Source organism: Bathycoccus prasinos (assembly GCF_002220235.1).
Source record: "Bathycoccus prasinos genomic : Chromosome_8".
In the NCBI taxonomy this organism is placed as follows: Eukaryota; Viridiplantae; Chlorophyta; class Mamiellophyceae; order Mamiellales; family Bathycoccaceae; genus Bathycoccus; species Bathycoccus prasinos.
In genome coordinates, this window is record NC_024001.1 from 601125 (window position 1) to 625968 (window position 24844).

The following is a 24844-nucleotide window of genomic DNA, read 5'->3' on the forward strand; positions in this document are numbered from 1 at the left end:
TTCAAACTCAAATCGTTTTAAAGTAAACCTAAAGATGCGGCTAAGGACATATCAGCTCCACCTGGGGATGTGCTCGCGTTTGGATTGACACCTCCGCCCGGCGGACCCGGTGACATTTCTTTGAGAGGTTTTGGATCCGTCGCCGGCTCTGGAACCGCGTCGTCGTTTTCCTCTTTCGCGTCGTTGCCTTTCCCCGGAGTTTCGTTCGCGCCGCAGCCATCATCGTCCTCAGAAGTCGACGACGGTTTTTGCGCGTTCATCATAAACTTTTCGTTTACTCTCCATTCCAATTTACCATCAATCACTTCGTAAAATCTTTGCTTGGCGTCCAGACTCACGTGTTCGAAACAAAATCTCGAAAACGGCATCGCGTTTTTCTCGCACGTTTCCGACGAACACGTCGTCCTCGTTCCGTTTTGTTCCCGCTCGTGGTCGCCTCCTTCGTGTTGTTGTTGTTGTTGTTCTCCGTCGACGATAGTATTTTCTCCGTCGTCTTTACCTGCTTTTAAGCCTCTCGCGTTTGCCAGCGCCGTCGCCGCCGACTTCAACCCCACGTGCCCGTGTTTCAACTGAAACTTCCTGTGTCTCTTCCTCATCGTTTCGATCAAATCGTAATACGTTTGCTCGTACACGCGCATAAGCGCTTCCACGTTTTCTTTCCTCTTCACGATCAACTCTCGCGTGGAAATCGTTCTCGTTTTCGTCGACTGTATTTCCGAATCCTCCTCCGTTTTGTTGTCGTCGTCGTCTTCTTTCTTCATCTCTTCTTCTTCTTTGTTCAGCGCGTCGTCCAACTCGGAATCCGAGGCGATGACGGTCGTGTCATCCTCACCATCATCATCGTCAAAGTTGTTTTCTTTTACTTCTGCTTTTTTCTTCAGTTGCACCGCGCCGTAATCGTCCTCTGGTGACTCGTGCAAACGCAAAAAGTCATCCTTTTTTGTCTTTCTCTTCTTCTTGTTTGTCGTCTTTCTCTTCGCATCGTCGACGTTCGCGGTCGTTGGTGAAGCCGGTGCTGGAGCTGGTGCTGAAGCTTCCGGTGCGGCTTCAATTCCGTTGTTTTCGTCCATTTTTTCGCTTCTTTCTTCTGTTGTTCTTTCTTCCGAGAAGAAGAGAAAAACGCAGTTTTATTAAGGAGTAGGGTTTGAAGCCCTAAATCATAAAATTCGTTCGTTTTGGTCTTGCCAAAGGACGGACCGACGTGTTTTTCTGCTGAAAGTGCACATAAATTTAAAACAACTTTTTTTTGTACATAAAACTACCACATAAGGAAGAGCGCTCGAGCGGGCGTTTTCGTTATTTTTATCGCCGTTGTTGTCGTCGTGCTTTATCATCAGAGAGCGAGAATATAGGACTTGTGTTGTTGGTCTTTTTCTTCGTCCGTCTTTTGCTTTTGCGCGCGCAAAGTGTGTCTGTCGTCTGCGAAATTGAGAAGTTTTTCTGAAATTGGGGAAAAACGAGAGAGAAAAGAAAAAAAACACACCAACTGTAATCAATTTTCGCGAAGCGACGCGCGAGAAAAAACGCTTCAAAAACGAGACGAAACGCATTCTCGAGAGGCGTAACGCACCACGCAGCAGCGGAGTGTTCCAAAACGACTCGTCGCTGTGATATCGATCATCGTAAAGAGACGACCAACGACCACCGTCCGCGCGAGTGAGTGAGTTTTTTTTATTCCAAAATTCGAGCTCGAAAAGACGGGACCGCTCTCGGAAAAGGTCGCTCTCGCGTGCATCCGAAAACGACGGAGTTTTTTGACAAGAGGAAGTGAGTGAGTAAATAAAGCAGAGGTTTTTGAAGAGGGTGTTTCATTGTAGGTGCGCAGAAAAAAAAAATATGAGCAACTACACCGCAACCGCGGCGACGACGAGAATTTCATCGAGTGCGGTGGTGGAAGACACGCACATCGAGGAGCAACTGAATAGCGTTCGGTTGGACGGGGAGAAGTCGCCGCTGACGAGTCCGAAAAGAGGCGGGCGTCCGAGTAAGCAAAAAGTGAGCGCGTTTAAAGAGGGGCCTGGGGAGAAAACGACGACGACGACGAGTTCTTCTTCGACACAAGCGCGGGGTATTCCGACACCGAATACTGTGACGACGCCTTCTTCGTCTTCGCAAAGTGACGATGGTGCGTATACTGCGCATTATGAACAGCAATATCAACAATACTACGCGCCGGCGACGAACGCGACGAATGCTGCGAATAGTTACGAGTATACGCAACACGGAGGGATCGGGGAAAACGGGGGTAACGAGAATTTTATGTACGCGAGGCAAATGTACGAGTACGAGATGGCGTTGAGGCAACAAATGTCGTACGCGACTGGTTCACCGGAACAGATGATGCCGCTTTTAGTAGGATCGCCGCCGGGTGGACCGCCGCCGCCGTTGATGGGTGGATTTGATCCGAACGAATTCGCGAGGATGCAACAGGCGCAACAGATGAACGCGGCGTATTACGCGATAGTCCCGACGCAGGAGATGCTTGAAATGTACGCGGCGCAAGGAATGCCGTTTCCTGGGAACATGATGGGTATGAATGGTGGTGCAAATGGTTCAAACAATGGAAACGGTTTTCAGATGAGCAACAACAACAATAATAGTCATCATCACCGGTATGGATCACGGCAACAGAGAGGCTATAACAAAAGCCACCAAAACAACTACAACAACAATAATAATAATGGATATTACTCGTCGTCGTCGCTCAACGGGTCCGACAGAGGAGGCATGGATTCACGAGGCAGTTCGAGAAACGGGCGGCAGAGGAAAAACAACAACTTTGGTCACATGAACAATCGAAGAAGCGAAAACGATCTTGGTAACTTCTCAGTGTATAACAGCAGTAACAACAGCGGTGACGCGGATGTTTATGGAATGAATGCGAATAATAGCGGCCCACCGCCGTCGGAAGCACTCTTGAGGTACAAAATGTTACGCATCCCCAATTCTGGAGGAAACGCCAGTCGCGGAGGAGGCAACATCTCCAACTCGAACAGCGCGAGTGAAAATTTGAACGACGATGGCGGCGAATTCACATTTCAAGAAGTAATTGGTAATTGCGTGGAGTTTTCGAGCGATCAGCACGGTTCGCGGTTCATTCAGTCGCACATCGATATCGCGGCTGACCCGGACGGAAGTAAGTTCAACCAAGTCCTGGAAGAAATCTCTCCGAATTTCAAGACATTAGCCGTAGATGTGTTCGGGAACTACGTCATTCAAAAGTGCTTCGAGCGCGCTAACGAAGACCAGCTGGAATCGTTGCTCGAAAAAGCCTCGGGTGAAGCGTGTTTGGAGTTGTGCTTGAACGCTTTCGGGTGTCGAGTCATCCAAAAAGCCTTGGATGTGAGTTCCCGAGAGCAGCGAGATACGTTATTCTTTGAACCGCTCAAACGTGAGCTCGAAAACTTGTGTTGTGATCAGAATGGGAACCACGTGGCTCAAAAGTTCGTCGTAGAACTCTCCGCCACGGGCGATTTGGAGAACTTTGTAAAAATTATTGTAAAAGACGCGGAGACGGTCCGCAAACTCTCCTCGCACCCGTTCGCGTGCCGAGTCGTCCAACGCATGCTCGAACACTGCACGGAAGAGCAAAAGAACGAGTCTTTTCTACCGGCTATCGTCGAGAAAACAACCGAACTCGCCATCAATCAGTTTGGAAACTACGTCGTTCAGCACTCGTTGCAATACGGTTCCGAGAAGTTCAGAAAGCAAATTTTGAGAGAGTTGGCGACGGAAATAACGTCTTTAGCCACGCACAAGTTTGCATCGAACGTGATTGAAAAATGCATGGCGTATTGCGGAAAGGAAGAAAAGAAAATCATGATCGATAAAATGCTCGGAAAAAGAACCGCATCCTCCGACTCTGTGCTCGAACCAGAAGATCCAGGAGAAGGCGGGATCGAAGAGAAAGATTTCGAGGGCGTAGACCACCTCCCGAAACTCATGTCCGACCAATACGCGAACTACGTCGTCCAAAAACTCCTCGAAATCTGCGACGACGACCAGTTTGAAGAGTTCTTAACGCGCGTTCGCCAACACGTGCCGGAAATGAAAAAGTATGCCTACGGTAAACACATCGTCGCGCACGTCGAGAGGATCGTCGAAAAGCGAGGCGTACCGACTGCGGAGACCACCGCGGCCGCAGATGAAACACGAGAAGAAGAAGCCTCCTGAGCGTCCTCGTTGTCGCGCGAATGTGTACGCCGTTACTGTTATCATTATCATCTTTGTTGTATTATTACCATCATTACTATTATTCGATATGTATTAATAACTTTTAACACTCATTTTATCGTGAGCAAAAACTCCACACAAAAACAAAAGAAAAGCGTTCCTCCTCTCCCTCACATCCGTTTTCTTCTTCTTCTCGTGATAGTATTACATCTCTGTTAGTATTATTATTTATCAAACTATACATCGACAGAAACCGCGTTAATAAGAAAGAGAAGGATCCAAACATGACGACGCTCGTGGTTTCCTTGTCCACGTCGTCGTCGTTTCTCTTCTCGAAAAGAGAAGGACAAAAGGGACGACTTGGAGGAGGAATGTGTTTTCCTCTCCGGAAGGGAACACCACGAACGACTTTACCTCGCCGACACCACCATCATCATCGAAATAGTCGAAAACGAACAACGACGAGTATTCCACGCGCCGCGTTCTTGCGGGATTTCTTGAAACCGTCGTCGTCCAAAAACAGAAAGGAAGAGGACCGCAACATTGAAATATTTGAAGGCGAGGTGAGCGAGATTCTCGAGTCGGCGCGAGCGGCGGTGTTTCCAACAACGGCGGAGAAGAAGACGGGGAGCGGCGACGCGGAGGCATCGTCATCGACGAGTTGTAATAGCGGTTTTCATCAAGGCGAAATCTGGGGAAACGGCGAGCATTTAGGCATGGATGTGAGATGGAAGTTGGCGTACGCGGACGAAAATTTCATCGATGAGTGCGTGAATCCGCACTTGGCGTACGTCTCCGGCTTCGACGCCGAGAGGAATGAAGTTTGGGAGACGGATTTTAGCGGATACACACAGACTTTGGATTTAGACGATCGCGAGGCGGCGTTGTTGGCGACGTGGATTCGAACTGGGTATTGGGTGTCTAGAGATTGTTTGGAGATGAAAGGATTGTTGGAGGTGACGTACGTGAAAGATACGAACGAGAATGAACGAGTGGTGGCGGTGAGATTGAAAGACGACGGGTTGATTGTCGCCAACGTGTTTTTATGTAAAGAGACGTATTTGCCGAAGAAAGTGCAGATTAAGTGTTGCGGGAGCGTGGAGACGTGGAAGTATAGTCGATGGAAGGCGTACCAGCATGGTCAGTTTATGTTTGCGGAGACGTGTGAGATTATTGGATCGAGCGGAAGTACGCAGAGGTTTGACGCTCAAGGGTATAGGGCAAAGAGTTCGTCCAAGACGTTTAGTAGTCCCGAAAAGAGGTTTGATAGCGAGTTGATTTCGATTGAAAAGGATGACGATAATAGAGTGGGTGAGAGCAGTGGTAGTAGTAGTAGCAGCAGCAGCAGTAGTAGTAAATACAATGTCGAGGTTGTAAAATGTTCCTCCGATCACGTGTTAGTTCGACCGTACATCAACGGTCGAGATGTCGGTCCGTTCATTTTAGATACCGGGGCGAGCGGTCTCGTGTTAGACCAGCGCGTTGCGGACGATTTAGATTTAGCCACGTTTGGCGAAGTGCACGTTTCTGGGGTCTCGACAAAAGTCAAATGCGCTTTCCGCCGCGCGAAAGAGTTGAAGATTGGTAAATTGAAGATTGAAAAGCCAGTGTTTATGCAAATGGACGCGAGTGGTGTCGTTTCCGGATGTAGCGAGCGCGTTGCGGGTATAATCGGTTTCGATGCGTTTAAATCTTCTATCGTTGACGTTTCTTCCGGCAACGATAAAACGGTCCACATTTACCCGAGAGGTTATTTCGATGCGAACGACTGGCCGTGGCAAAACGTTTCCATCGTCTCAAACGTTCCGCATTTGAAAGCTCGATTTTCGGGGAAAGGTAACCACCAAACCAAATTAAGGATGTTCATGGTTGACTCTGGTGCGGGTGGAGCAGATGTCATCTTCCACGGCCGTGCAGTTGAATCGCTAGATTTAGAAAACGCGTTGCTTTCCAAGAACGAAGTTCGCCGAACGTCGACGGTTCGCGGCGTGAGCGGAAGCGGCGGTGGTGGTGGCGGTGCCGAGAAGTGCGTAAAAGCGACGTTGGATTGGATCGAGTTCGAGAACAAAGGTATGCGCGTCCAGGAGTTGAAGACGCTCTTAGCTAACGGGAGTGGCTTTGATTTAAGCGAGTTTGGCGTCGGTATGGTGTGCGCGAATGTTTTAAATTCGAGACGAGTGGTTTACGACATGCCCAACCGACGCATGTGTTTGTTCGAGGAAGAGAAAAAAAAGGTAAACGATTAGTGTATATAGTTCATGGTAGATAGATAGGTACATTAGAAACGTCGTTGAATGTTATAGCACGTTTTTTCTAAAGGCGTCGTATTGTTATTATCGTTGTTTATACTTCCGGAACTTGAGGTAAATTCATAATCTGATCCACCGCGTCTTTCGGATCCACGTCTCCTTCCAATATTCTCGCCACCGCGGTCAACACCGGTAACGACACTCGATGTTTCCTGGCAAGCTGAACAACCGCCCCAGCCGTAGCCACGCCTTCTGCGACTTGATTCATCGATCCTAGAATTTCCTCTAACGTTTCCCCGCTCCCTAATCTCGATCCTACCGTTCTATTCCTGGACAAGTTCACGAAACACGTCAACATGATATCGCCGGTTCCACTCAAACCGGCTAAAGTCTCGCTCTTCGCGCCTAACTTCCCAGCCAACCACCGAATTTCCGCGCATCCTTGCGCCACCAAAGCTGCCATGGCGTTGTTTCCCAACTCCAGACCCTCTACAATACCTGCCGCAATCGCCAACACGTTCTTCAACGCGCCGGACATCTCCACGCCAACCACGTCCGTGCTCGTGTTCACTCGCAAACACGAACTCCCGTAGAGCGATTGCACGCGTCTCGCCAACGCTTCATTCTCCGACGCGGCAACAATTCCGGTCGGTAAGCCTTGCATCAACTCCACCGCAAACGTCGGTCCGCTCAAAACGCACAAAGGTTGGTCCCTCTCCAACGCCTCCGGAATAACCTCGGACATCATCAAAGACGACCCGACTTCCAAACCTTTCGATAAACACAACAGAGGCGTTTTCGGATCGATGATATCCTTCACTGAACTCAAAAATTTCCTCGAATGTTGCGTCGGCACCGCGTGAATGATAAAATCGGAATCCTTCAACGCCTCTTTCGCGTCCGTCGTCGCTCGTATATTCTTCGGTAACTCGTACTTGGGCAAATATTTCGCGTTGCGATTGGTCGCGTTGATCGTCTCCGCCTCTTGTTCGTTTCTTAACAGTAAAACCACGTCTAAATCGCTCTTGTTCCTCGCCAATAACGTCCCCATGGCGGTCCCGAACGACCCGCCGCCCATGATGGTCACTTTCTTCGTGTTCGCCAGAACGTCCTCGTCGTTCTTATTCGCGCTCTCTACGAACGACTTCCAACGCATGATTTTCTCCCACGATTCGCTCACATCTTTTCGGTCTTTCTCGGTGATGCCGGAAAGGAACTGCTCGTACGCCCCGGATGCTCGACAAGGGGAGATATAAACGCCTCTTTTTCTACATCTCTTTCGCGTGTTTTCTGTGCCTGTTGTTCTCGTTGCGACGAACAAAACCGCGCCGCGTCTGTCGTCGTTATCCACTTTTGCCACCGACGATGGTGATGTTAAAAATCTCGAAACGCTCCTTCTTTTCCCTCCTCCCGGTCCAATTTGCCTCGACTGTTTCGAAGAAGAAGAAGAAGAAGACGACGACGAAAAAGAGGATATGCAGCAGAAGCACGTCGTCGTTTGTGTCGTCCTCGTAAACGTCGAAACGCTGCTGCTCATGATGAGAGTAGTATTTTCTTGGATGATATAATTCCACAGAAGACAGACTTTTGACAGAGCGAGTGAGTAAGTAAGAGGAAAAAAATGGCCGCAGAAAAGAGGAAAGTTGTGCGTTGGACAAAAAAAACGCAATTCTCTTCTCTCCGCAGTCTGGCAGTGGCTCTTTTTTTGATTGAACGATTTTGAGTTCCCGCTTCGTCAAAAAAGGAGACAAAGTGTGCGTTCGCATTCTTTTTCGGATCTCTTATAAAGCAAATTCGAGAACGAGAGGCACGCATCGAAAACAAAAAACTTCGTTCTTCCTTCTTTCCTCCACACAAAACGCACACTCAAACGCATAAAAATCTCAAAACACACACGCATGCGAGGCATCATCTCGCAACAACAACAACAACAACGGGCGGCGGCGACGACGACGACGACGATCGGAAGATCGTTTAGAAAGAGTAGCTTTGGTGGTAGAAGTACTTCGAAGAAGTGCAACAACAACAACGCTCTCAGAGTTGTTTTTTGTGGAGGTTCAGGCGCGAGAGCGAGACGGGACGAGCGACGAGCGCGGTGTTCGAAACATCATCACGTCGAAACGTCGTCGTCGTTCGGGTCGAACGCGACGAGGAAGAAGAAAGAAGGCGAGACGCTGACGAGAGCGATGCGGGAAGTGCACGACACGAAAGATGAACAGAAGACAGAGGAGACAAAAGCGTACTCGAAAGACGGAACAGATCTGATTGAAATCGACGAGATGTTAAAGCCACACGAAGGGCATTTGCGATACCGGTGGGAGAAGTTTCTGGAGGTGAAAGGCGCAATCGAAAAAGCGAGCGGTTCTTTGTCTGCGTTCGCGGATGGATACAAAGAGTACGGGTTTTCGAAAAAGGAGGATGGAACGATCGTGTATAAGGAATGGATGCCGGCGTGTAACCACGCGGCTTTAGTTGGGGACTTCAACGGTTGGAACGGCGAAGCGACGCCGATGGCGCGAGACGATTTCGGGAACTGGTCGTGCGAGTTACCGGCGGGGACGATTCCGCACGATTCCAGGGTGAAGATTCGTTTTTTCAAGGACGGTGGACACGTGGATAGAATTCCGGCGTACATCAGGTACGCGAGAGTGCCGCCGAACGAGATGGGCGCGAAATACGACGGGATTTATTGGGATCCGCCGAAGGAAGAGCGACACGAGTGGAAGTTTAAGAAAGGTCCGAAGAAACCGTCGGCGCCGAGGATTTACGAGGCGCACGTTGGTATGTCCTCGAACGACCCGAAAGTTTCCACGTACAGAGAATTCGCGGATACGGTTTTACCCCGAATCAAAGGCGGTGGCTACAACAGCGTACAATTGATGGCGGTAATGGAACACGCGTATTACGGCTCGTTCGGGTACCACGTGACGAATTTTTTTGGCGTCTCTTCGAGGTCAGGCACCCCGGAGGATTTCAAATATTTAGTCGACAAAGCGCACGAGCTTGGTGTACGGGTCATCATCGACGTCATTCACTCGCACGCGAGTAAAAATACCGAAGACGGTTTGGCCGGTTTCGACGTCGGGCAAAAAGCGGAAGACTCGTATTTCGACGTCGGCGAGAAAGGGTACCATTATTTGTGGGATTCTCGCTTGTTTAAATACGACAACTGGGAAACGCAACGCTTGCTTTTATCGAACGCGAAATACTGGATCGAAGAATACGGCGTGGATGGGTACAGATTCGATGGCGTGACGAGCATGTTGTATCACCACCACGGTTTGAATATGGAGTTCACTGGAAACTACGAGGAATATTTAGGCATGAATACGAACATCGATGCGGTCGTTTACCTCATGCTCGTCAACGACATGTTACATTCCAACTACCCGGAAGTTGAAGTCTTTGCCGAAGACGTTTCTGGTATGCCCACGTTGTGCAGAGACGTTCGCGAAAACGGCGTCGGCTTTGACGCTCGATTGGCCATGTCCATACCGGACTTTTGGGTGAAATACTTCAAAACGCGAAAAGACGAAGATTGGGGCATGCACGAAATCATTTCCACTCTGTGCAACCGCAGATACTCAGAAAAAGCGATCGCGTACGTCGAATCGCACGATCAATCCATCGTTGGCGATAAAACAACCGCGTTTTGGCTCATGGACGCCGAAATGTACGGCCACATGTCCGCGACGCAACCCATCACCCCGATCATCGAAAGAGGCATCGCGTTGCATAAAATGCTTCGTCTCATCACCATCGGTTTAGGTGGCGAAGGATACCTCGCGTTCATGGGCAACGAGTTCGGGCACCCAGAATGGGTCGATTTTCCTCGCGAAGGTAATAACTGGTCCCACGACCACTGCCGACGCCGATGGGACCTCGCCGACGCCGAGCATTTACGATACAAAGATATGAAGAACTTTGACCGCGAAATGCTCAACATCGAAGATGGGTTCAAGTTTCTCTCCAACGGTCACCAACACGTCTCTACCGCGGACGATAACCGCAAAATTATCGTCTTTGAAAGAGGCGACTTACTCTTCGTCTTTAACTTCAACCCGACGCAAGATTTCGAAGGGTTGGAAATCGGCGTCCCGAAACCGGGCAAATACGTCTGCGTCTTGGACACGGACGAAGGCCAATTCGGAGGTCGCAACAGAGTCGATAAAGGCACCGAACACTTCACTTCGCCGGAAAAAATCGAAAGTTGGGTCGGACCGTACCCGCAAGAGCCGAGAGAGTGCTCGATGAAAGTGTTGAGTTGCTCGAGAACCGCGCAGGTGTACAGGAGAGTCGACGAGAGCGAGTTTATGAATAGCCACCCGGACGCCGCAGCCGTCGCGAGGTAAAAATGGATTTGATTTGAGAGAACTCGAAAAGAAGAATCAAGCTTTCTATTTTAATACTAACATCAGTTCACTCGCGTTATAAATATAACTCTCTCTCTCTCTCTCTCTCTCTCTCTCTCTCTCTCTCTCTCGTAGTAAAACTACGCTCTATGTTTGAAGATTTTTTTGCTCGCACGCCCCTTTTTACTTCTAAAGGGAATCCTCCATTTTCCAGTAACACTTGTATTTATTCATTTAGTCACTCTTAAAAGAAGAAGAAGAAGAAGAAGAAGAGGAAGAAGAAGAAGAAGCGACGTAAACGACGTGAACGACGTAAACGATGATGACTTATTTTTCTCCTTTTCTTCGCGTCTGTGTCCTCGTCGTTTTCGCGTTGTTGGTGATGCCGTTGAACGACGATTACGGCGCGACATTCCTCGTCGTTCACGGCGAAGAATTGGGTTTAGAGAAGAAGATGACGATGGTCGAGAAGAAGAAAAAAGTTCTCCTCTTGCCGACGATTCCAAACGTCCAATCCTTGCGCTCGGGTATGCACGACGACATCGTGAAACGCGCGTTTTTCGGCAAAAACGCCCCGGGTGTTCTCTTCGTCAAAGGGCTGAAAGGGTTCCAAGAAGTGAGAGAGAAAAGTTTAAGACGCTTGGCCGAATGCGCGACATCGACAAAGAAGACGAAGAAAGAAGACGAAAAAGAAGACGTGTTCTTACGCAACTCAAAAACGTATTCGAAAGAACATCCCGAGATCGAGCGAAGCACGCTCGCGGAGTTTGCGAATAAACGGTTGTCGATGGACGTGAACGGGGAGTGCGAGGACGAGGGCGAGGACGGGTTCGATTTGCGAAGAGAGTTGGAAAAGTTAAGGGATTTCGCGGACGTCGTGAGTCGAGCGACGTTGCCGAGACTCGATGCGATTTTAAACTCGAACGAGAAAGAGGATAAGACTAGGAGACCGTCGAGGATGGAGAGGAACTTTTTTAACGACGCGTTGCGTTCGGAGGCTTCGTTGGATCATTTTCACGTGTACGCGAGTAGCGAGGATTCGTCATCGTCGAGTTCCTCCGAAAAGAATGTAAGAGTAAATAAAAGCGAGAAAGCGCAAGGGAAGCACGAACACACCGACGTTGGTGTTGCTATCGTGATGACTCCGGCGTGGGTGAACGGGAAAGACGACCAGGCGGGATCGAGAGGTTTGATCGTCGACGGCGTTTCCTTCGACATCCCAAGCGACGGCATGCTCGTTTTGTTAGGAGAAGCCGCTCGCGCGTGGCACCCAAAACGACACGATCGCGTTAGCACTACGAATAGCCTATTAGACGAGATCAAAATCCCAACTCACGCTGTCGCTTTGGAAAGAGGCGAAACGAGAGCCTGGTTTGGTCGAATGATTCTGCCAAACTTGAGCGACGAGCATCCGGACTTGAACGTCAATTTGAACTTTGGCGAATGGTTGAATGGTGCGAGAGCGCTCGTGAATGGAATAAACGGAATTGAAGATGTAAAAGAAACGAGTGGATCCTCTTCTGACGTAATAGATTACGTCTCCGCGGCATGCGATGGATTACCGACGACTACTACGGACGACGAATCGAGATCGCGTGTTCCGCAAAGACGAATATTGGCCGACGACGGCTCGTGCGCGGAAGGTACCATTTACTGCTGGCTCAGCTGCCAACCGATTCCAACAGGGTGTGACGCTTCCACGGCTAAATGTCAAGAGTCTGGCACGGAAAAAATTTGGCCGGACGATTTCGGCGCCAACGGTGCGGAGGCGCACTGCGACAGTTGTGCTCCAGCCTGTCCAGCCGTTCCAAATGAAAGCTCTGGTGGTCAGTGCAACTCGAATATCCCTCCAACAACTATGTTTATGGATGGGTTCTCGTCCGGAACGGACGCAAATCAACCGTGCGTCGCGTTCTTCTTCGAGTCGTGGTCGTTGAAAACGCCCGCTTTGGTTTTCGCCGCTTGTCTATTTACCATCTTCCTAGGCATGTCCATCGAACTCTGCGCCAAGTTGCGTCGCAAAGTTCGGGGCGGGGGAGGCGCAGGTTCAGGAAAATCAACTCGACCTATCGACCGGACGACAACGTTGTTGACGCTTCTCTTATACGCGTTTCAAGTGACCGCCGGTTACCTCCTCATGCTCGTCTCCATGACGTACCACGTCCCGTTATTCTTCTGCGTCGTCCTCGGTCTCACGTTGGGCCACGCCATTTTTTCCGTCTACAGCTCCGACGGTGGAGGCAAAATCACCGCAGGCACGACGGCGTGCTGCGCAGAAGCCCGCGACGACGCCGACGACACCAACGAATCCGACCGTAGCAATTCCTTAGAGCGCGAAATATTACGCGACAGCGGAACGAGCACCTCGCCGACGGAGAGCGACGGAAGCGCTCGCGTGTAGTAGACCTCCTTCGACGGAGAATTTTAACACTAATAATCATCAGTAGTATTAACACAAAAGTCTTTCTCGAGAGATTTTAACGCTTAAGGATGGTAAAAAGAGTTCGAATTATGTCGAATTGTTTTTACATTCCGATCGATGTGGACATCCTATTCCTCGTAGTACACCTTTTTCGTCGGCGTTATTACATTTCAGGCTTGTCTTGCTTAACTGTTTCTCGTTTTATCTTCCAAAACCCAAAATGAAACGCATCACTCTTTTACCGCGCTTCTTGAGTACGAGCAGTGACTACGAAGCGCAAAATCACATTCACACGTTTCACTTACCTTCTTGGTTTCACTTTTTTGTGCCTTTTCTGGCTCGAGAAGAAGAACGGTGGGTATGAACGATGAGGAACGACCCCCTCGGCGTCAATCGCTTCTCACGCACGCGTTGCTCAAAGGTGCCGTCTCGGACGACGACGAGGATGAAGTCGAGGATGAAGAAGAGTTGAAGCAACAAAAACGAATCGAAGACATGGACGAGGAGGACCAACCGGAGTACTCCATGAAGGAAATCAAGACGGTTTTGGAAGAGGCGGCGGAGGATATCGAGGAGAGCGGGATATTCGACGATTTGGCGGAGAATATCGAGGAAATCGTACGAGTGGGAAGCTTCAAGGCGTCGTCTTCGTGGGACGAACGAAGAGAAGGGATGTTGTCGCCGAGAGGAGGAGGAGGAGGAGGAGGGATGAACATAACGAACGGTTTTCGAACGAACGCGACGATGGGTCATGCGGAGAACGAATCATCGGCGGATGACATGAAAGAGAACCTCGGCGGCGGCGGAAGGAGTTCGAGCTCGTTTCGAAGGAAGAGGAGCGAGTACTTATCGAACGAGGTGATGAAATCGCTCCGCGAGGACAGACAAGAAAACAACGGGTATCCAACGCCGATTTTAGTTACCGAGGAACAGTTGACGGATGCATTTGAGGTCATCAACTCTTTGGAGACGTACGTTGAGGCTGGGGAAGCCGATCCGGATTTTGTGGAGCAGTTTGTTCCGGAAGAGTTGGCGGTCATCGTGAAAGGTTTGGCGGAAACGGCTGGTTTCGAAGAGACGCTGATGGACGACACGCAACAAGACGCGATTGATTTCGAGGAGGCGGTACCGGATGAATTCAACTTTGAAGAGATTCGGAAGACATTCGACGTGCAACCGATCTCGTCGAGGTCGATGGATGACGTTAGGGAAAGGTGTTTGGAACTCGTAAATGACATGCGTTTGGAGGATACGTTCGCGGTGATTGATTTACACGCCGTGGTAAAGTTGTACGAGCACTTGAAGAAGAGGATGCCGAGAGTGACGCCACATTACGCCGTGAAGTGCTGTCCGGATAGAGGGATCATTTCAACGTTGGCAGCTTTGGGTGCTGGATTCGATTGCGCCAGTCAGGGCGAGGTGGAGTTGATTAAAGAGTTGGGTATTGACGTGGATAAAATCATCTTGGCACACGCGGTGAAGAGGCCGGTGGATTTGCGTTGCATCGCCGAGCACGGAGTAAAGTTTACCACGTTTGATTCCGAGTCCGAGCTGCACAAAATGTTTGCCGCTCGATTAAACGAGTGCAAGTTGGTCTTAAGAATTAAAGCGGACGACCCGATGGCAAAGATTTCGTTCGGCGCGAAATTCGGCGCGCACATGGACGACATTCCTAAACTTTTATCGACGGCGCAATTGCTCGGCATGGATATCGTCGGCGTGTCGTTTCACGTCGGCAGCTCCAGCCGAAACCCGAACGCGTACAGAAACGCGATCCAACAAGCCAAGGATGTTTTTCAACAAGGCTATCATTACGGTTTCAAGATGAACTTGTTGGATTTAGGTGGCGGCTATACGGGTCTGTTCGATCAAACGGGTAACATCGACGAGTCCCCGTGCGACTTTTCCATCATCGCGAAAGCGTTAGACGATATTTTTCCGAAAGACCAATGGCCGAAGCTGAAAATTATCGCTGAGCCGGGGAGATATTTCGCGCAATCGCCGATTACCATCGCGTCGATGGTGTACGGTAAACGCGAAACCGTGAAAGCGTCCGGGGATTTACACTACGATTATTACATCACCGACGGCTTGTACGGATGTTTCAACGGCGTCATTTACGACGGATTGGAAACACCGGCGTATATTTTGAAATCCACCGGGGATGGATCCATGCCTGAGCTCGAGTTACGTTTAGGTTTACAACACGAAAGTACCATTTGGGGGCCCACCTGCGATTCCGCCGATTGTGTCATGAGAGACACTATGATGACGGAACTCAACAATGGCGATTACGTGTTGTTTCCAGACTCGGGAGCGTACACGTTAGCTGGAAGTTGCGATTTTAACGGCATTGAAGCGACGAAAGCGAGAAAGTTTTACGTCTGGGGCGACCGAATGTGCCCGACGTGCACGGTGGAACAGTTGGATTCGGAACTCTTTTTACCTTTGAAACCTCCTTGCGAGTTACTCCAACACATCACGCCAGAAACGCGAGCGTCAGACGGCGTCGACGCTGGTGTTGAGTGACATCCATTATCTGAAAGAATAGAAAAGCATTACACAGATAATGAATAGAACTTAGAGGGATGGAGTGCGCGCGCAAAGAGCTGATGAGTTGTACGAGTTGAAAAACACAGATATTTTTTACGACACGAGTAAGACAAACTTTAAAGAGAGAGAATTACACGAGTACGTACGTATGTTGAAGAAAAAAAGAGCGGAAATGTTTTGAAACATTACTACTATTACTGATACACAAGAACACGACGCGCGCCGCGACTACAAATCTAACCCTTTCTTCCCCTTAAAAATCTCCCCCCACTCTTTCCTTAACTTTGTCTCTAAATCGTCCAAACAATCGTCGCCGTCCTGGCCTCGCCTGGCGTCCGCCCACCGCGCGCCGTCCTCCTCGAACCGATGCGGTCCGGATATTGGACTGGACCACCATATCTGTTTATTCGGTGCTTGTTTATTCAACACGTACGTCCCTCTCTCTCGGCCTAAAGAAATGGTCAAAACGCCGTCTGAATAATCGCACTCCACGTCTTCCTCGATCTCGTCGTCCGCCCATTGTTCGAGCTTTTCCCCGAGCAGTTCCAAGTACTCGTTCGCTTTTTCGGTGAATTTTGATTCCGATTCCGTCGCTTTGTTCGAGAAGAGCACAGACGAGGACGAAGCGTGGACGAAGCGAGCAGAAGAAGTTTTACTGGTGGAGCTGTTCTTCCAATCGACAAAGAGAGCGTCGCGTTTACTTCTTCGTCTTCTACCGGAAGCGGCGAACAACTCCCCTAATTGGAAACCATGTCCTCCGCTGCTGTTTTTGGATGATGACGAGGACGTGAACTGTCGCGTAAAAGGAGCGAGGATGCCATCATAATCATCGCACAGACTTCTTCTCGACAAAGAAATGAAAGCAGTCGATGGTACTAAGTTAAAGACGAGATCGTTCGCGGTGTTCTTGTTCCTCATCAGAGAGGAAAAGGAAGAGGATGCGAGCGAAAAACTTCGTCTCATTTTCCCCGTCGTCGTCGTCGTCATAATTGTGACGCATCTTAGGACACGAATATATACACATAAATGGGCGACAACAGGTGCATGCAGAGAGTGCTCACGGGCGCGGCGTTAGGCGGGGCCGTCGGTGGAGCCGTCGGGGCGAGTTACGGGACCTACGAGGCGTTCGCGTACAAGGTATGTGTTGTGTTTTTCTCTCTTTGCTTTTCCCCAAACAACTACTTTAAAGCGCTGATGATGACGAAGATGATGCTTTGTACCGTTATTACTACTGACGAACCTCTTTTGTTGCAGATACCAGGAATGCTGAAAGTTCGGCACATCGGTCGGACGACGTTAGGGAGCGCGGGTTTGTTTTCGTTATTTTTAGGCGCTGGGAGTTTGTTGCATTGCGGCAGGCGGAATTGAGAGAGAGAGAGAAGTTCCAAAACACAACAAACACGCGAATAGCGCGCGGAGGAGACGAGGAGTAGAATGCTGTAGTAAAAAGATCAAATCAAAACCGAGTATAAACTGTGGTCATAGTAGAATGCGTACGCGCGGAGACTGATGTCGATTTTAGCTCTTCTTCTTCTCCTACTTCTATGTCTTATTCTGTCGCGTTTGCGCTTCTTTCTCGAGTCTCTCCTTTTCAATCCTATCGAAAAACGCCCGGTTCATCTCCGTCGCTTCTTTTTCTTTGCACCCGCAGACGACTTCTATGCCTCGATCTAACAACGTTTTCATCCCGCCTCCAGCGACTCTTGGATCCGTATCGTACGCGCCAATCAGTACCCTCTTCACGCCCGCGTCAACCAACGCTCTCGAACACGCCGCGGTTCTCCCAAAGTGATTGCACGGCTCTAAAGTCACGTACGCGGTCGCGCCTTTCGCTTTCTTCCCGGCGGCTCTTAAAGCGTATACCTCCGCGTGCGGCTCGCCCGCTTTCGGGTGGTACCCTTCGCCGACGATTTCGTTCGTCGAAGGGTCGACCAAAACGCACCCGACGATTGGGTTCGGGTTCGTGTGCTCTTCGTACGTCACCGTGTTCGCGAGTTCGATCGCGCGGAGCATGAAACGTTCGTCTTCGCTCGTGTATTCTGTTGTTTGTGTTCGCCGCGAGTTTAACACGAAGAGTGAGTTTTTGAGAGAAACAGAGAGAGAACGAGAACACAACATGTGAAGGTGATACGACATGTCAGTATGAGCGCTAGGGGAAGAGAGAGAGAGAGAAATAAACAATTAAACTTGGATCGGAAATCTCTTGTGGAATAGTCGAAGCGAACATCGCAGCGCGCACATAAATGCTCGCTGCTCTCGACTTCTGTCAGAATACGTAAAGTTCTTTTCGTCATCTCCAAAAACCGCGCGTTTGCGGGCTAAGCGCAAGTGCGTGTGCACACACACTCGTGGTTAGGGGAAAACAAAAGTCGCTCTGAAACGTACCGTAACGAACGCCATCTGGAACCGCTTGGTTTACTACTGATAGTTTTCTGGTACTGCTGCTACTTTTGCCGCTACTGCTACATCGACCAAAACTGCTTCTTCTTCCTCTTTCGAGAGATGTTGGTGATGATGGCGCGTAAAGAATGCTTCCGCGACTCGACAAAAGCGTGACACAAAGAGCAGACATTTTGAGGAAAATGCCGGACAAAATTCACTCCAAAACCCTATTAAATAGGTATGGATGTCGACGTCGAGAACGAGGATACCCCGCGCACAGACATAAAAAGAGACGATCCTCACGATCTCGTGCTCTTACAAAACTGCGATTTACACGTGATTCGGTTACAAAATCAACTCGAGGACTTATCCAACCCTTCGTTTGTGGCACGCATCGACGACGAGATGATTCTGAAATCCATGCGCGAAGAGACGACGCGTTCGATGGAGAAATTCAAGAAAATACGCGCTAAAATTACGTGTGCATCATCGAATGATGATGATGAGAATCGAAGTCGTCGCGTTTTGAACGTTTCGGAGTGGTCGTCCGATGAAGTTAAACTTCAGTTTACTCGAGACCGAATTCGACGAGCGTTTAAGACGGACGAAATTTACCTGTTATTTTTTGAGAAGGACAGAAATGGGTTGCGAGACCGGTTGGACACCATCGAACGCGAATCGAGACTAATGAACGACAACAACAACAAAAACAGAGGAAACAAGGGTAAACAAGGTGGTGGAGAAGGAGGAGGAGCAGGAGCGCGGGAAAAATTGGAAGGGGAAAAGATTGAGATTCTCGTCGCGCTGAAAAATTTAGGCGAGAGGTTAACGGAAGTGGAGAAGTTGTACTTGCGGGAAGGGCTGGAGAGAGGCGCGATGGAAGATTTGGAGATGTTGGACGGAGTCGTTTGAGATATTCGGTTTGTTTGAGTTAGTTTTAGCGGCAATACGTGTGTATCATACGTTTGTATTATAAGTAGTAAGAAGCGCATTTGATTTTTTCTTTTTTACGGTTGCGGGCGCGCTTGGACGACACACAGCGTGCCATCCGAGAGCAAGCATCCTTCGACGTCTTGCGGAACGTTGCCTAAAGTTGATTCTAAGTAGATACCGAGACCACCGAGTTTTGCGCCGACGACGTCGTTTCGACGTTTTTCGTCGGTGGTGAGCCAGTGGTTGCCGTCATCGCAAAAGACCCGTTTCATTTGCAACGCGCTCGAATCCGAGTTGGAGTCGTCGGCGATGTACATTTCACCGAAAGATGAGAATGTTTTTACGGTGACTTCTTTCGTCGCTTTCGCGATGTCGAACCTCCAGGGCGTGCCTCTCACGTTCCCAGACGCTAACGTTTCGCCTAATCCTAAAGCCATCTCCGCGTACATGTCTTGATCGCTCTCCGTTAATGGGTGTTTCGTGTGTAAAACAAAAGAACATTCCGGTTTCAAAGCGACTTGAACTAACGCACACATTTTGGCGTCTTTCTGCGAAACTCTCGCTGCTTTTCGCGAGGCGACGGCTCGGGCGGTGTACAAACTCGCCCAGACTTTCGATACCGCCAACGCGAACTGGTCGTACGATTGTAAATCGACGTTCGGGATGGAGTCGTATAAACCTGCCGCGGACATGCCAGCTAAATCTTCCACGTTTGCAGAGGAGCGGACGAACGCTTTCGAGTTTGCACTCGCGCCCATACCGGCTAAGACTTTTTGGTACACTTCTTGCGACGGACGAAGTTCGTTTTCGACCAATGCGAAGAGTTCCCGACGTGCGGCTTCCAAATCAACTTCTGGAACGTTTGAATCAAGAATTTGTAATCGCTCTTGTAAGTATTGCGTTTTACCGGCTTCCTCAGCCGCGACTTCCATGGCGCCAAATGGAATAGCCACACCAGTAGGCGCACTAAACGCAAACGGCGAAGAATGCGAATCGCTGGAGAGTTTTTCGAGTTTCGCGCAAAACGCGGATTTTGAACCGGCGACGGAGACGGCAAAGTCGAGCGTGCTCTCCGAGAGTTTCGCAAAGGATAACGGATCGTTCGCATACGACGTATCCGCAGCTATAGAGATTGTAGCGGCGGTAGATGCTGTCGCAGAAGCAGTCGATACGGCAGGAGCAGATGATGAAGCGCCGCCAGAAACAGGCGCATCGGTCAACTCAATCTTCACGTCTCCCGGTTTCGATCGAAGCAACACGTTCTTCCCTTCAAAAGAACGTATCGTTTCCGTCAACGCGCCCTCTTCCACGGCTACTAAAGGGACCGCGGATTGTCTAGCACGTAGCGCCAAGTGTGATAAGTGAGGTAAGGCGTGCGATAAAATAATGCCCATGACGTTTGGCCCCATGGTCGAGACCTCTTCGTCGCCGTCGGCAGAATCGCAAAGTAAAATACACGGCTCCGTGATGTTTTCGCGACAGTAGTTCGGATCTAACCGTTCAACTCGTCTCAGCGGATACACGATATCACCTTCGGACGATTGGACGACGCAATCCCAGCCTTGTGCACCGGTGATATTTCTCGATGCTCTACTTAATGCCCCGGCTAACTTGGCGGATTGAAACACCACCGACGCTCTGATTTGCCCTTCTGTGAAGATATCAACCGCGTAGTTGTCGATACCTAAAGCCGGGCCGAGCTGATGCGCTCTGTTCGTAAACAAGTTCTCGAGCACATCGCAAAAGTTTTCTGCGGCACGTTTCGCGCGTTCCGCGATGGCATTTACTCGTAAACCGCCGTCGTTAGATCCGAGAAAAGAAGCCGATTCGCCGGCTAATTTTCGCGCGTCTTCGGCGACGCGCTGCATTTCTTCACTTTTTGAGCTTAAATGCAAAGTATCGAAAGATACTGCGAGCGCATTGAGACATTCACTAACCTCCTCGCTCGTGTAGTTTTGCTTCGGTGGCTCACTTTCCGCGCCGAGAAGGTTGGAGCACCGAGAGAGTAAGACAAACGCGTAGTCTTCCAAGGAAATTTCCGCCAATCGCCACTGTTGGCGAGCGGACATGTCTTGGATGTTCCCGCTTTCGAGCGATCGAACAATTTCCGTTCGTGACTCGTGTAATAACCGCAGCGTTTCCAGAAGTGATTTTAATGACGCGTTTTGATCATCTGCATTCGCTTTTGCTCTTAAAAATGCGTTCGCCGCGTCTGCGCTTTTCGAGCCGCCGTCCTGGTTGGCTAGTTTTTCTAATCGTTCAGCGACGCCAGAAGCGTTAAAGAACTCTTTCAATTCTCTGTAAAAGATTTCAAACTCATCCACGAACGCTTTCGGGTAATCCGTCCCAGGTGCGGTGAGTTTTTGCAGCATCTTCTCCGAGGCGACTAAATCTTCTGGACCAGCGCATCTGTGCAATTTGTTTTGAATCGTGTGTTTAATTTCTTGTCTGACTTCTCGACACTTCCCGTGTTCGTCTCCTTTTCCGTGCGCGATATCTCGAATGCGCGTTAACGGTACGGATTGCGTGAACTCTGCTGTAAACGCGGGTAAACGCGGGTGTAATCGCCGAATTGCGGCGAGTGTGGACATATTATCGGTACCTTCGATGGATTCGATTTTGCCAAACATGCGTTCAGCCGAGCCGGCGTGATGGTTTGGCCTGTAATGCGTTCCATCTTCCACGCACGAAATGGCCCCGACTGAAATCCAAAACAAGTAAATCGTACTATACGCTAACGCGTCTTCCATGTCGTTCCCGTCGTTTTCGCATAAGAGTTTCTCGACGCTTTGCAATTTTTGCCTCCACGAAGATGCAGATTGATCGTTAGACACGAGCGCCGCCGCAAAAGACGGTAAATTGGACGTGTCCCATCTGTTTCGGTCTCTGCTAGATCGGTCTTTGCGATTGTTTGAAAGTTCGACGTCGTCGCCGACCCAGTTGGATACCGCCGCGAAAACCCGTTCACCGTTGTTGCTATTGGTAGACTGCTGTTGATTATGATTATGATTGTGCTGTTGCTGCTGCTGCTCATGACTGTTATTGTCTTCTTCACGATGACGATGATGGTGATCCTCTTCTTGTCGCTGCGGTGGTGGCGGCGGCGCCACGGGATTCGGCGCTGGAGCAGCGGCAACTCGTTGTTGAGATCCTCCTCCTCTCGCGTCCACTGCCATCCTCCCAAAATCCAAAATCGCGTGCGACCGTCTTCCCTCGTCCCTCAACCACGTCTCGCAATCCTCACTCCTAATCAACATCGCCATTCTCTCCCCGCGATACCCGTTCGTAAACTCAAACACGTGCTCAAAACAATCTCTCCCGTTCAAGAACTTCGACTCCTCCGACTGCGCGTCCGGCTCTCTCCCGTTTGGCGGCACGCTTCGCACGAAATGTTTCGGCGACTTCCAATCCTCGTCCTCCTCGCCAATCATCCCCCAATGCATGAGCGCGTCTTGTTCGTTCAAAATTGACGGACAATCCAACTTCACTTTCACCCGAAACGCGGCGTCGCTCAACTTGACGACGGATACGTCCATCGATCCTTTCGTCCTCTCGTCCTCCGTGGACAGGTGGATCTTCTCCCATCGTTCTTCTTTCATAGGAGTAGTGTTATCACCACCACCATCACCACCACCGGGAAGAGCGCCATTGGCGGCAACCGTCGTCGCGGAACCGTCGTTTCTGCTCAAAACACCATCCTCACTGTTCTTCTTCATCTTCATCACCACGTTCTCGTCTACTTTCACCAGTATCTTTTCCACGTACCGCTCGCAGTTCGCCTCGTAAAACGGGTTCGCCGTTCTCGCGTACCGGTCGTTCGCATCAAAAGTGGTTGATTTCGGCGTCGTTCCCGCGTTCACCGCGAACGACGTGATTCTTCCTCTTCTTCTTCTTCGTAACGACGGCGCAGATCCTCGTTCTCCTTCTCCGCGGCGGCGAAGACACACGAGAGACAGACGACATCGCGACGACAACGGTACTCTCGAGGAGGAGGATACAAAGCCGACATCCGTTTCAGACGATCGGAGGACAATCTCGCGCGACCCTCCGCCGCCTCTTACGAAAGCCGCCGGGAAAGAAGGCAAAGAGATCATCATCGTTTTAACAAACAAGTGTGGAAAATTCAAAAAAATCTCGCGTTAATTAAAAAAGGACTGATTTTTGTGCAAAAAAAAAAATACTCCGCGCACCTCTTAAAGCGTTCGTTTGATTTCGTTTTCTTTCGATCCGATGGAAGCATCAGTGCTCGTTTTTCTTTTCAATCGGACTCGATGGGATATGGCACGTAGCTCGCCCAAGGAGCGCCTTGAGAGTGGAGGTATTTCAAAACCTCCAAATGTCCGTTCCGAGACGCGCCGCGGCACGCCCACTCGTTCCAGGACGCGCGAGCGACTTCGCGGAGGTATTTCAAGACGTCCAAATGTCCGTACTCCGCGGCGCGATTACACGCGTCCATGTTGTGCGGACAACCACTTTCGTGAAGAAATTTTACGCAATCGAGGTATCCTCCTTTCGCCGCTCGGGCGACGGCGCGTTCGTCCATCGGCGCGCCAAACTCGCGGAGGAGTTTCAAGCAATCGAGATGCCCCGAGCCGGCCGCCCTGCGCGTTGTATTTACGTCCGTGGGGCAACCGTTTTCGAGACAGTACTTCAAGCACTCGATATTCCCGTGCGCCGCAGCGTCGGCAGCCGCGTACGAATCCCACGGGCAGCCGTTATCTCTTGCGAAACGAAGCGTCTCTATGTGATTTCTCTCGCAAGCGTAATTGATCGTGAATTCGTTCATCACGCATCCGTTCTCGAACGCGTATTTCAGACACTCCCCGTGGCCATTTCCAGAGGCAGAGTGACACGTGAATTCGTCCCATGGCGCACCGTGTTCGTGCAAATAACGCAAACACTCCAAATGACCCTGTTTCGCGGCCCAGGTGCACGCCCATTCGTTCACGGGACAGTTTTTGTCCTCGATCAAATACTTCAGGCAATGCGTGTGTCCGTTTTTAGCGGCGCTGTACGCCGTATCCGCGTTAATCGGCACGCCTTTCTCCTCGTGAAGAAATTTCAAAATATGTAAGTGTCCGTTCTCCGCCGCGTTTGAACTACAGATGAAATCCGATTCCACGCCGTTATCGAGCGCAAAGCGTAAACAATCTTCGGCTCCGTTCGACGAACACACGCGACTGACGTCTTTCGTCATCGGCGCTCCGTTCTCCACCAAAAACTTCAACGCGTCGTATCGCTTGTACGTCGCCGCGTGAAACGTCGCGCGCTCGTCAAACGTCGCCTTCTTCTCCTCGATCAACCACCTTAAAAGTGTCACTTGACCGGATCCAGCCACTCGGTGGACTGAATCCGATTTCCTTGGAATGTTTTCCCAGGCAAACTCCAAGGTTGAAACGCTCGAAAACTCAGAGATGCGAAACTTCGTGTCGCGCACGACGTACCCTTGCCTCCTAATCACGAATCGGCTCTCCCGGTTGACGTCGTACAAAAACTTTATATCCGTGGTGTTCAGATGCTTTAAAACTTCCCCCCAGACGTCGGGGTACCGTCTGACCAGCACCCAAAGTGGCGCGCACAATTCTTCTTCTCCAAAATCAAACTCGTTTTCATCATCGCCAAAGCGAGGAGTCGTAATCGCAGTCGTTTGCCTTCCTCCTCCTCCTCCTAGGAGTTTCGTCAGCAGTTGTCCCATGTGATGAGATGTGAAACAATTAATTCGCGCGTTTGTGTTGTTGTGGTTTTTTTTGTATCTAAGAAAAAAAAAGACGTTTCTTCGA

General features: G+C 50.1%; 13 protein-coding genes across 13 annotated transcripts; 7 read left to right on the forward strand and 6 right to left on the reverse strand.

The window, feature by feature from the left end:
• Nucleotides 1-17: 17 nt before the first annotated feature.
• Nucleotides 18-1070, reverse strand: Bathy08g03280 (unknown protein; the record flags this gene model as incomplete). The annotated part of the gene is made up of 1 exon (XM_007511731.1): nucleotides 18-1070. The coding sequence occupies one exon, from the start codon at nucleotides 1068-1070 to the stop codon at nucleotides 18-20; it is 1053 nt and encodes a 350-aa protein (XP_007511793.1).
• Nucleotides 1071-1836: 766 nt separating this feature from the next.
• Bathy08g03290 (predicted protein) lies at nucleotides 1837-4173 on the forward strand (the record flags this gene model as incomplete). The annotated part of the gene is made up of 1 exon (XM_007511347.1): nucleotides 1837-4173. The coding sequence occupies one exon, from the start codon at nucleotides 1837-1839 to the stop codon at nucleotides 4171-4173; it is 2337 nt and encodes a 778-aa protein (XP_007511409.1).
• Nucleotides 4174-4457: 284 nt separating this feature from the next.
• On the forward strand, nucleotides 4458-6419 carry Bathy08g03300 (predicted protein; the record flags this gene model as incomplete). Its single annotated transcript, XM_007511453.1, has 1 exon — nucleotides 4458-6419. The coding sequence occupies one exon, from the start codon at nucleotides 4458-4460 to the stop codon at nucleotides 6417-6419; it is 1962 nt and encodes a 653-aa protein (XP_007511515.1).
• A 97-nt stretch (nucleotides 6420-6516) lies between these two features.
• Nucleotides 6517-7959, reverse strand: Bathy08g03310 (NAD(P)H-dependent glycerol-3-phosphate dehydrogenase; the record flags this gene model as incomplete). The annotated part of the gene is made up of 1 exon (XM_007511726.1): nucleotides 6517-7959. One exon carries the CDS (start codon nucleotides 7957-7959, stop codon nucleotides 6517-6519), a length of 1443 nt encoding a protein of 480 aa, XP_007511788.1.
• Nucleotides 7960-8608: 649 nt separating this feature from the next.
• On the forward strand, nucleotides 8609-10774 carry Bathy08g03320 (starch branching enzyme I; the record flags this gene model as incomplete). Its single annotated transcript, XM_007511557.1, has 1 exon — nucleotides 8609-10774. The coding sequence occupies one exon, from the start codon at nucleotides 8609-8611 to the stop codon at nucleotides 10772-10774; it is 2166 nt and encodes a 721-aa protein (XP_007511619.1).
• A 382-nt stretch (nucleotides 10775-11156) lies between these two features.
• Bathy08g03330 (copper transporter family) lies at nucleotides 11157-13175 on the forward strand (the record flags this gene model as incomplete). The annotated part of the gene is made up of 1 exon (XM_007511516.1): nucleotides 11157-13175. The coding sequence occupies one exon, from the start codon at nucleotides 11157-11159 to the stop codon at nucleotides 13173-13175; it is 2019 nt and encodes a 672-aa protein (XP_007511578.1).
• Nucleotides 13176-13556: 381 nt separating this feature from the next.
• Nucleotides 13557-15725, forward strand: Bathy08g03340 (ornithine decarboxylase; the record flags this gene model as incomplete). Its single annotated transcript, XM_007511510.1, has 1 exon — nucleotides 13557-15725. The coding sequence occupies one exon, from the start codon at nucleotides 13557-13559 to the stop codon at nucleotides 15723-15725; it is 2169 nt and encodes a 722-aa protein (XP_007511572.1).
• A 252-nt stretch (nucleotides 15726-15977) lies between these two features.
• Bathy08g03350 (predicted protein) lies at nucleotides 15978-16667 on the reverse strand (the record flags this gene model as incomplete). Its single annotated transcript, XM_007511540.1, has 1 exon — nucleotides 15978-16667. One exon carries the CDS (start codon nucleotides 16665-16667, stop codon nucleotides 15978-15980), a length of 690 nt encoding a protein of 229 aa, XP_007511602.1.
• Nucleotides 16668-16775: 108 nt separating this feature from the next.
• Bathy08g03360 (unknown protein) lies at nucleotides 16776-17117 on the forward strand (the record flags this gene model as incomplete). The annotated part of the gene is made up of 1 exon (XM_007511469.1): nucleotides 16776-17117. One exon carries the CDS (start codon nucleotides 16776-16778, stop codon nucleotides 17115-17117), a length of 342 nt encoding a protein of 113 aa, XP_007511531.1.
• A 174-nt stretch (nucleotides 17118-17291) lies between these two features.
• Nucleotides 17292-17885, reverse strand: Bathy08g03370 (riboflavin biosynthesis protein RibD; the record flags this gene model as incomplete). The annotated part of the gene is made up of 1 exon (XM_007511301.1): nucleotides 17292-17885. The coding sequence occupies one exon, from the start codon at nucleotides 17883-17885 to the stop codon at nucleotides 17292-17294; it is 594 nt and encodes a 197-aa protein (XP_007511363.1).
• A 486-nt stretch (nucleotides 17886-18371) lies between these two features.
• Nucleotides 18372-19043, forward strand: Bathy08g03380 (unknown protein; the record flags this gene model as incomplete). Its single annotated transcript, XM_007511737.1, has 1 exon — nucleotides 18372-19043. The coding sequence occupies one exon, from the start codon at nucleotides 18372-18374 to the stop codon at nucleotides 19041-19043; it is 672 nt and encodes a 223-aa protein (XP_007511799.1).
• Nucleotides 19044-19138: 95 nt separating this feature from the next.
• On the reverse strand, nucleotides 19139-23161 carry Bathy08g03390 (predicted protein; the record flags this gene model as incomplete). Its single annotated transcript, XM_007511382.1, has 1 exon — nucleotides 19139-23161. The coding sequence occupies one exon, from the start codon at nucleotides 23159-23161 to the stop codon at nucleotides 19139-19141; it is 4023 nt and encodes a 1340-aa protein (XP_007511444.1).
• A 161-nt stretch (nucleotides 23162-23322) lies between these two features.
• Bathy08g03400 lies at nucleotides 23323-24759 on the reverse strand (the record flags this gene model as incomplete). Its single annotated transcript, XM_007511311.1, has 1 exon — nucleotides 23323-24759. One exon carries the CDS (start codon nucleotides 24757-24759, stop codon nucleotides 23323-23325), a length of 1437 nt encoding a protein of 478 aa, XP_007511373.1.
• Nucleotides 24760-24844: the final 85 nt, after the last annotated feature.